At 27.8% G+C, this 10918-nt stretch overlaps 1 protein-coding gene across 1 annotated transcript; it reads right to left on the bottom strand.

The window, feature by feature from the left end:
- Nucleotides 1-7091: 7091 nt before the first annotated feature.
- On the bottom strand, nt 7092-8302 carry LOC126553353 (uncharacterized). Its single transcript, XM_050208534.1, has 3 exons — nt 8165-8302; nt 7275-7843; nt 7092-7149 (listed from the first exon to the last, which is right to left on the bottom strand). Exons 1-3 carry the CDS (start codon nt 8300-8302, stop codon nt 7092-7094), a joined length of 765 nt encoding a protein of 254 aa, XP_050064491.1.
- Nucleotides 8303-10918: the final 2616 nt, after the last annotated feature.

Below are 10918 nucleotides of genomic sequence, written 5' to 3'. Positions count from 1 at the left end.
AAAAAGAGTGTATTGTCAGTCGATCAGTTAGCATTGGGCACGAGAGGCAGTTAGACGTTAATACTGTATAATATATAAACGTGCACGGGGACTTGAACGATGGCAACAGCTATTCTCGATATTAAATGCATACTAGGCGCTAATTCAAAATATTTGATAAAAGAAATGTCTATAGTAGATATAAACAGCCGGGCTAGCCAGCATTGGATTTTCAAACCCACTCAATCACCGTATTCAGCCAAAAGCAAAGCCGTGAACATGTGGCTTTTTCGAAACTATCACCAACTGTCTTTGGATTGCGGGGACGTAGAGTACTCGGAAATCGGCAGGATTTTAAAATCGCTAAATTTCGAATGCATTTACGTGAAAGGTGAGGAAAAACGTGCGATCATTCAAGATTCCATTTCGCAAGTCAAAATCATCGAGATGGGGACGGATTTAGAGTGTCCGAGACTCAATCAACTACAACCTACAGCCGTACAAAGCGTACAGCCGGAAATATACATCGCGAACTGAGATTGCCGTGCTGTATATATCATAAGGATTTAGATTATACACAGTGTACATATAATAGAGTTTTTGTATTGCTAACGTGGTTTAAAAATAATATGTAAAAAAGAATATATTATGTAATTTAAGTGCTTTATATATTATGTTTTCAAAATAAACATATATTTATATATTATCATGCTTGAGTATATTGATTTTTATTACGTGCGCGCATACACACGCACACACACACACAAATAACTGTATACATAATATACTCGACTTGTGTCTGCTGGTTAGGTTCACACGCACATTCTGAGACCTATCCTTTTTAAATAATACATGGAATAATATAATTTCTTTTCTATAAACGATATTACGATCTCTGAATACCGGTTTACCGTAAAAAGCTTTTTTTCCCACAAATAATTGTATTCATAATCGTCATCTGGATATGCGTTATCCCGATGAAGGCATCTGGATGTGCGTTATCCCGATGAAGGCATCTGGATGTACGTTATCCCGATGAAGGTCAACGCATTGACCGTCCGCGTCCGAGACAACGCGACCCTTAGACGAAGTTAAATGAATATGATGATCAAATAGTAATAAGTGAAATCCAAGAAAGTGGTATCATATCAATTGAAAATTTTGCTATTAACATCTTACCAGACTTGATAGAGGAACATGAAAAAATAGATTATTTCGGTGTATTTAAAAATAATATATCAACATTTAAAATCCTCGAAGGGTTCAAAAAAAACTATTTATGGTAGTTAATTTTTACAAAAATAAATTTAATACATCTCAACTAAACACACAAAGTGAGAAAAGGAAACCCGTAACAGTCACTTCTGGGGCGACAAAGAAACGTTTAGCGACTAAAAACAGTTCAATTATTGAAAAAGAAATTGTAAACATAGATTTAACTGAAGAAAAAAAAAATTTAAAACAAATACCTAAGTGAATTTATCAAACAAAAATATCCAAAAAAGAACAATTTTATCATCTTATTTCCCAACTAGAAGTTACTGTATCAATTTCCAATAGTAATTGTAGTACAGATGAGGATGGTAATTTAGTATCTGAAAATAAATCAAATAATGATTTAGTTTGCAAAATAAAATGCTATTGTGGTATATATACAACTGTTTATTAATTATCTAGCCAAAGCCATAAAAAAAGATGGGTTTTCAGTAACTATTACCGTCACCTTTCTAGTCATCTACAGAAAAAAACAAGAGATGGACCCTTCATAATTATTTTGTAAAATCAATTAATCCCTCGACTAATCGAGAAATAAATTTAAGAGCAGACAGTAATGAATATTCTACTGAAACAATAATTAATAATACTAATAATTTTGAAATGATAAATAATGATGATTATTATATGTATGGTTCTCCACGCGGTTCACTTAATTATAATAGTCAGGATTTTAATAATAGCAAGGTTATTGAAGAGGCCAATAAGCCTTGCTTGGATTTAGTTTTGCCCTCAGTTTTGCCTTATAATGAACCACCAACTTTTACAGGACACCCAAACAAAACAATTATATCTAAATGGAAAGACTTAAAATATAGTAGAAGAGAACGGGAAAAACGTGTTTAGGAAAGTAGTTTGTTTAAAGAAGGAAAGCCAGCAACTGATTACAAATTTCTATAGAGTTGTTGAAAATGTTAAGCAAAAAATAAACACAAATAAAACCAATCTAATACCATATTTTTAAGATGAAAAATCTACAGATTGTAAAACTCGGTTGAAAAAATATTTAATTCAAAAATGTTATCAGTTCTGTAAACTAGCAAACTAATGATTCTAGCTCATTTTTAAAATTGTTATGTGATGCCTCAATTAAAAACTCAAGAAGTAAAAACAGACATAGTAACAGATACAGTGATCCAATAAAAAAGTTTTCAGTAGGCATATTTATTTTTTGTGGGTGGTAGATTACTTTACGAGACTTTGCAAGCTAATCTAAATAACTCTTTGTCTTCAATTACCTCACTTTTCAGATACATATCTTTCAACAAAGATAATGTTGTGGAAAGAGAATATCGTTTGAAAAAACTTAAACAATTTCTAATTGAAAGAAATTTACCATTATGCATCTGGGTAAGCGAAGATGCTACCCGTATTACAGGAAAAGTTGAATATGATGCCCTAAGTAATAAAATTATTGGATTTGAACTACCATTTGTTGATAGGTACGCACAAACAGATTCTTATATTGCAAGTTCTGCAAAATAAATTATGAAATATTTTGAAATTGGCATGAAAAGTCATTATGCCTATGTAATTATGGATCAACCGCTTTCTGATAATTCTCCACCATTCTGCATTGCTATTTTTAGAACGGACAATAAATTTACACATTTAGATGTCATGGCAAGGTGGAAAGTTATAAATGATTTGGCTGCCGATAAAGGGATTACAGTTTTGGGATATTCATCAGATGGTGATACACGGTTACTGAAGTCAATGCAATCTAAGACTTATGACAATAAAATTAATTTATCACAATTCTCACAATTCTTTGTAGAAGATACTGTACACATAGGCACAAAACTTAGGACCAGGATTTTAAAACCAGGAATTGAGTTACTAATTGGCTCTTATACTGCATCTATTACTCATTTGTTTCAGTTTACAGAATTATATTCTAAAGATAAACATCTTTTAACTAATACCGATTTAAATCCTGATGATAAAATGAATTTTAACGCTGCTGAAAAAATGTGTTCTGATCAAGTGATAGAGCTTTTGAAAAATATTCCAGATAGTCAGGGTACTATATCATTTTTAAAAATAATGAACAATGTGCTAAAATCATATTTAAATAAAACGATAGTTGTAAAAGAAAGATTATATTGTTTATGGCATAGTGTATATTTGTTAAGAATATGGAGATTTTTAATAATGAAAAATAATGATTTAACATTAAAAAACAAATTTTATCACTAGTAATGCATATTTATGCATTGAGCTAAATGCTCTTGCTTTAATAAATGTAGTAAAATATTTCAGTAAACTATAAAATGGTAATGACTCACAAATGTTCCTTCCTTGGCTTTATAGGAGCCAAACGTGTGAGAAACTTTTTAGAAATACAAGGTCAATGACTTCAACCTATTCCACTGTAGTTAATTTTAGTTTAAAAGATTTCATTAGGAAATTTACAAGGGTAGAAATTTTAAATGTTATTCAAAATGACCTTAAAATAACAGCAGAAAGTAATCCAGAAAAAAATTTACTTTTTCCAAGGGAAAGAAACCCTAGTAGGAATTATGTTAGTATAAATGAAAAAATATCTCCTAAAATATTTGAAAAATTATCAGATATTGACATAGAAGATATTTTATGTAAAAGCTTGGCCGATGCTAAAGAAGAAGCATTACTTTTATGTCAATATTCGACGATTCAATTAACCAGCCTCAGTTTTTAAAAAAATTAAATGTATGAAACACAAAGTTCACCAGAAATACCTGATGACATTTGTTCAGACTTGAGTGATATTTCTTCACTTATAAATATTGGTGAAGATTTACAGCTAAAGGACTTCACTGATAGTTCAACGTTTTTGAATTCTATGAAAGTTTCATCTATAAGTACAAACTCTAATGCCAACGCAGAAAGAGTAGAAAATGGACCATTTATAAATATTTTGCTACATAATAATAAACAAATGGTGATTAAAAAATCAAGTTTTTGTTGGCTTCTGGATAATAAAACTGAACGTGTAAGTAATGACAGACTTCGTCGCTTCATTAATACTGATAGACCTAAAAAATTAAATATCAAAAAAATCAATAATAAAAGTACACAAAACATCAGTAAAACTAAAAAAAAATAACAAATTTAAAACTACATAAAAATTTACAAAAAATCTAATTTAAATACAAATTCGTCTGAAGAATCTGCTGACGATCAACTATTTATAAACGAAGAGTCCATTAAAGTGTCTACATGTGTGCCTCCTGTACATGAAGTAGAATATTATGATCCAGTTTGGTCAGATATTAAACCAGGAGTATTCTTATTGGTAAAATTTGCTGGAGGACGTAAACAAACTGTTTTCAAGTATGTGTGTTGTGTGTGTGATGTTAACGAGGATTATGTTGAAATCATAGTATAAGGTTTTAAAAAATCTGATATACTAGGTACACAGTTTTAATTAAAAGAAAATGATAAATCAACAATAGATTATGACATGATTTGTGCTATACTTCCTAATCCTGAGATTGTTGATAAAACAAGAAAACTGATCTATCAATTTCCAGGTTATGTCACAGTTATTGAAAAATAATAATTATTATAATTAATATATATTTGTTTTTTATAAGATATTTGTATAAACAGTTGATTTACAGCAATACTTAGGATAGTATTATTTTTTTTATTCTTATATTATAATGTTGTATAAAGATATAAAAAGTTAAGTATATATGTTAATTAGTTTTTTGTTGACAAAAAGTATATAATTTGTTTTGAGTGTTTTTAATTTTGTTTTTATTCATTATTATACAATTACCTAATGGTCTATAATAGGTGCCTACATATTATATTTAAATAATTTATCTAAGTAAAATTCAATATAAAATCAAAGATTTTTGTAGTTGATATTTATTTCACTATTAAACAATATTATTTTCATTTTAATTATATTCAAGTTATATCTCATAAAAAATATAATTATCTAATTTTTGTTTCTAAGCAAAGAGAATAAATATGTACATTTAATAATAAGTTATCTAACTAATTCATTGTATAAACTGTTGGTACCGAAATTAATAATGATTAATAAAATGAATGCAATAAATGTTTACCTAATTCAATAAAAATTAATTTGTGAAGATATCAAACATTGATCATTAAACTAAAAATTATAAATAATAAGTACCTACCATCAATATTTATCATATTATAATAATACCCAGGTACTATAATATTGACTAAAATCTTAATAATAATCCATAAGTAAATACTAAATAGACTGAACATGAATAATGAATATATAGTCAGTGGCGGCGTGAGGTAAAATTTATATGTGGGCGAAGTAGACTTAAAGAGGCCCTTTTTTTAAATTTTTTTAATAAACATTTAAGTAACAATAGTTATTTAATAAATATTAAGATTTACAATTTTTCAAAACAATAAACTCTAATTATTAACCTTTTATTTGCAAAGTAGTCAATATAATTTTATTTATACATAATAATAAAATTAAATACATATTTTTTTAAATTAATAATACTGTTAGAAGTTTCATTTTTTTTTATTTACAAGAAATGGACTTTTCGGCTTTTTGCTTCACTAAATGTTTTAAGTATATCCTCGTAATTTAAATTATTTGCAATTTTCGTTTCAATGGACAAAACTGCTAATGCTGAGAGTCTTTCCTGTGTCATCGTATTTCGTAGGTAATTTTTAATTGTTTTAAGCTTCGAAAAACTTCTCTCTGCTGAAGCTGTACTGACAGGAATAGTGAGCATAATTCTGAATGTTATATAAACATTTGGATATATTTCTTGTAAATTATTTTCTATTATGTATTTGATGAGTTGTTTTGCATCCTTAATAAAGTCTGGTAGACTAGAAATTATGAGTTGTAATTCTTCGTATAATTCAAATAATTGAATGTCGCTCTTTTCACCCGCTTGAAGAACTGTACCTAAATCACAACAATGCTTATAAAGGTCTTCTTTGGAAATGGATCTTAAAATATTCATATCATAAATAAAACCAAAATATTCAAAGTATTCATTCAATGATTTAAATCTCCATTTAATGTCATGTAGAATTCCATCAATCATGCTGTTAAAAAAGTCAACTCTAAACTTTTCTTCACCATTCTCTATAGGTTCATCAGTGTGTTCATAACTAAATATTTTTTTCTTCTTTGCTATTCTCTTGTTTTTAAAATTTAATTCTATTTCATAACTACTTTTTTCTATGAACTGGCGAGATTCTATAATACTTTTATTGAATCCTATATCACGATATTCTTGAATCCAATTGCAAAAATTATTTAAAGAATCAACAGCCATTTTTTTAATTCACTTGAACTGATTGCCAGATTTTACTTATATTATTTACACGAAGTAAAATTTCATACCACACATGTATTGCAACAATAAATTCAAATGTTAACATTTCTTTTAAAATGGCTTCACAAACACATAGAGTTTCTGCGTCTACTATTTTCATTTTAAGTGTATTTATACAATCAATGATATCGTGAAATTGAAATAACATTGCTTTGACTGTAGCAATTCTACTTTCCCACCTTGTTTCAGATAAAGACTTTAATGTTAGTTTTAATTTATCTTTTATAAGATCCCATCGTTTACTAGATTTTTAAAAGAGCAAATAATTTTTTTGAATAAAGCCAAAAAATGTTTTAGCTGTAATGGAAGACTTAGCAGCATCTACTAAAATCAAATTCCAGCTGTGACAACCACAAGGTGCAAAGAATGCTTTTGGATTAATATTTAATATTCATGTTTTAACACCCTTGTTTATTCCTACCATATTCGCGCCATTATCAAAACCTTGTCCACGACAGTCTTGAATATCTAAACCAGGGATTCCCAACCTTTTTATCATCGAGTACCACCAGACACTTTTTCAATCAATACGCGTACCACTTCAATTCTAAAACTAAATTAGGAGTCAAATTTTTTTTAACGTATATTTTTATGATTCATTAATTTCTTAACATTTTTTTTTATTGTTTGATATTTATGAAAGTAAAAAAAAATTTAAGTTGAAATTTCTTTGCGTACCACCTACGAGCTTTCCACGTACCACTAGTGGTACGCGTACCACGGGTTGGGAACCTCTGATCTAAACCATTACTTTTTAGCTCATGTAGAATAATGTTTGTTAAATATTCCCCTGTTGTGGAATCAACAGCAATAAACCCAATAAAATGTTCTTCTATATCATCGGTTGACGTATTACAAAATCTTAAAATAATGGACATCTGTTCAACGCGACTTATGTCTCTAGTGCAGTCGAGCATGAAGGCATAATATTTCACTAATTTTACTTTACTAATAATCTCTTCAATTACTTTTTTAGACATAAGTTTAATTAATTCATTTTGGATATCATGACTCAAATAATGTTGTGCCAGTTGTTTTTCATTAATTAGTTGAAAATGGTGCTGTAATGAATGATCATGTTTGGACAATAATTTTAATAAATCAATGAAGTTTCCAGAGTTATTGCTATCATCTAACTTAATTGATTCTCGATGACCTCTAAATGACAGATTATGTGAGGCTAAGAAATTTATTAAATCAATTAATTTTTCAAACAAATTGTACCAATGCTTTTGTGATTCACGAATCTGAAAAATAAATGAATACTCTACACCAATATTAATATAAGATCCTGGATATACATTAATAATTTCATGATTCTTTGGAGTTTTCAGTAATGTTCTAACATCTTTTAGAAAGTCAAGGCCTTCTGATCTTAAAATTTGTAGAATTTATTAATCTGATATTAGCTTACATAATTTATGCTTAAGAGTAGAGTTATTTTTATTTCATATAATTTTAGGAGTTATAGTATCATAATTAACATTATTTATATTGTCTGAAAAATATGAATCGATTTGCTTTGGATATAAGGTCTTTTCGTTGGTTACGGCAATACAGGAATTTACTAATGATGACGGAGCAGGTAAATTGTCGAAACACTTATTGATGCTCACTTCATTTGGTAATACTGGATTCTTTATACAAGTTGTATTGGCTGATTTATTTTCAGCTTCTAAATAACGTTGAAAGTTCCTCTTGGACATGCAGTGAAAAAGTTTCCTTTTTTTGATCTATAAAATATTTAAATAATTATACAATTAAAAACAAAATTTAAATCTAACTTGATAATTTAATACTTAGTAAAGATACCAACCCGAAAAAAATAAATTTATTACTATAGTAAATGTATTATTATAAATTAACATCGATTGCCTACTACAATAAAACCAAAGACTAATATGTAAATCATGATCTAATATTCATAGAGCTAATTTCGTGATTTGAATCTTCATTAAGGTTTGCTGTTTGACTTTTTGGTGTTTTCTGATTGACTGAAGAGCTCATTACATTATTTAAACTTCTCGTAATACTAGTGTCGGTGTCATACAATTCTGTCAAAGAAGCTGTTAATAAAATAAATCAGTTTATATAAAATATAAATTATTTTTTATTAACTAATACCTAGAATTAACTGATAAAAAACATATAAGCTATTATTAACAACTATTAAGTAGTGATATATGTAAATATTTTTAAATAAGTCTAAATAATAAATTATAAATGATTTGTATTATGAATGGTTTAGTAAAATAAATCCTACTCATATCTATAGAAAATATATAAAATTGTAATACCTACATACCTAATATATTTTTAATTAAATTTTGATTAAATTGTACGTTGTTTAATAGGTTCCTACTTCTTACTTTACTTACAAGATACAGGGAAAATTTGGCTATCATAATTTTGCTGTATTGTTTAACCTTTATAATTATGATTAACATTAATTTGATCAGAATAACTGTTTGATACAGAAGTACTATTTTTGTACAGCTTAAAAAGTGGATAATCTAATGTACTACAACCTGAAAATCAACACAAACATACATAAATATATTAAGAATATGTTATATTCATAACAATAATACTTTAAGGGATTAACTGATTGAGCTATGAAAATTGTTCCAATTTGTGTCATTGCTTCGCTTTCATAATTTAGATTACATAGTTTTATTTTTTCTATATTAGGGTCTCCACTCTCAGACTCGGTAGCTGATATAAAAACCTGTCTTTTCTTTTTTACAGCTTCTTCATAAGTATCTATAAATAAAATAGAAAATAACTTATTAAGTACATATGATTATATTTTAAAATATGTAAGATAATAATATTATCTATTAACATTTTCACTTACTGAAAGTTGAATTCTCAATTATATTTATTGGGTAAAGAAGCCATTTATTAGATGGATTTTCAGCATTCATAATCATTTTGGAAGTGACTTTTTGTCTTTTTGGCCACTTACAATAATATTTATCAAGTTGTATAACAAGCCAATTGCTTGGTACAACTGAATAAGTTTTCTTACTTTCAAAATAATCTACTGACCACTAAAAAAAACTATTTGATGAAGTACAAACAAATAAATAAAAACAAAATAAATAATGATTGGAATTTGGTCTATATAAAACATGTTATGATTTAAATAATTTTAATTAAACTGTATAATATAATATTTAAATATTAAATTGTTTTACCTGTTTTTGATTATCCATCTCGAATAGTAGGTATAATATCATGTGACTATTCGTGGCAGCGAAACTGCGTAAAATAAAGAAGTAGGTAAATATATCTAGTATAAATTTATTGTTTGGTTAGATATATAATAATTTAATTACCTATACGTCATATAGATTAAATTATCCAAATATAAACATAAAGTATAAATGCGTAAACGTCGTACAGCATCACAACTCACAAGACAAATTATTAGGTACTAAAAAAGTTATGAGTACAAAACGCGCTTAACGGTCGGTATTCGGTAATGAAATAAAATATTTAATATATAATATTCAACAGTAATACCTAAATAGTATAATAATGTAATATAACTAATTAGTATACATTATACATTGTATCTTCGTATCACACGTATCACTCTGTCATCCATAGAGTTCCGACATTGGTGGTCCTACGGTGGGGGTTGGGTGGATCACCCCCCCCCCCCTTAGCTTATATTATATTACAACAAAAACCTTATAATATATTTAATATTTATGTTTTACATTATTTTATGATAAATAATTGTGGTGATTAAAGCATGAAAAAATCAATGATTTTAATTTTTTTTTTTGGCGATAGTAGGTTTTAGGTTTTCTGTGATATGCACATGATAATGTGGCGGTCGACACGGCAGTTATTACCAACTGTACCACATACCGCTAGATTGATACGGTGTGCACGACGAGCCTGTTATCATAGATAAGCTAGCTTAAAAACATTGATAACATAAAACGTTATATTGTTTATGAGTTATTCGGTTATGTTTGACTTATTCGTGCTCTTTCGTTCGTAGTTATTGACGTTAATGTTTTTACTTTTTTTAGTGCTGTATTATTTTAATATTTACAATCAATATGTCAAAAAATAAAATAACTTGTTATTTTGATACAAATGCAACAAAAAAATGTAAACAGGAACACGAAACTAATGTTGAAGTTGAAAAAAATACCTCTGTTGTGCCGATAGTGCAGCCACAAATTTTAGACCAATCACTTCAAATTCCAAATGAAAATCTTACAGAATTTGATACAAATTTACCAAGTAGTTTGAACATAGGGTATTTTGTAAACGGTAGTAGAAATGCTGATGATTATATT

Source organism: Aphis gossypii, unplaced genomic scaffold (genome assembly GCF_020184175.1).
Source record: "Aphis gossypii isolate Hap1 unplaced genomic scaffold, ASM2018417v2 Contig00215, whole genome shotgun sequence".
Taxonomy (NCBI): domain Eukaryota; kingdom Metazoa; phylum Arthropoda; class Insecta; order Hemiptera; family Aphididae; genus Aphis; species Aphis gossypii.
Note: the sequence above shows the minus strand (reverse complement) of the source record. Positions and strands in the feature narration are given on the sequence as shown.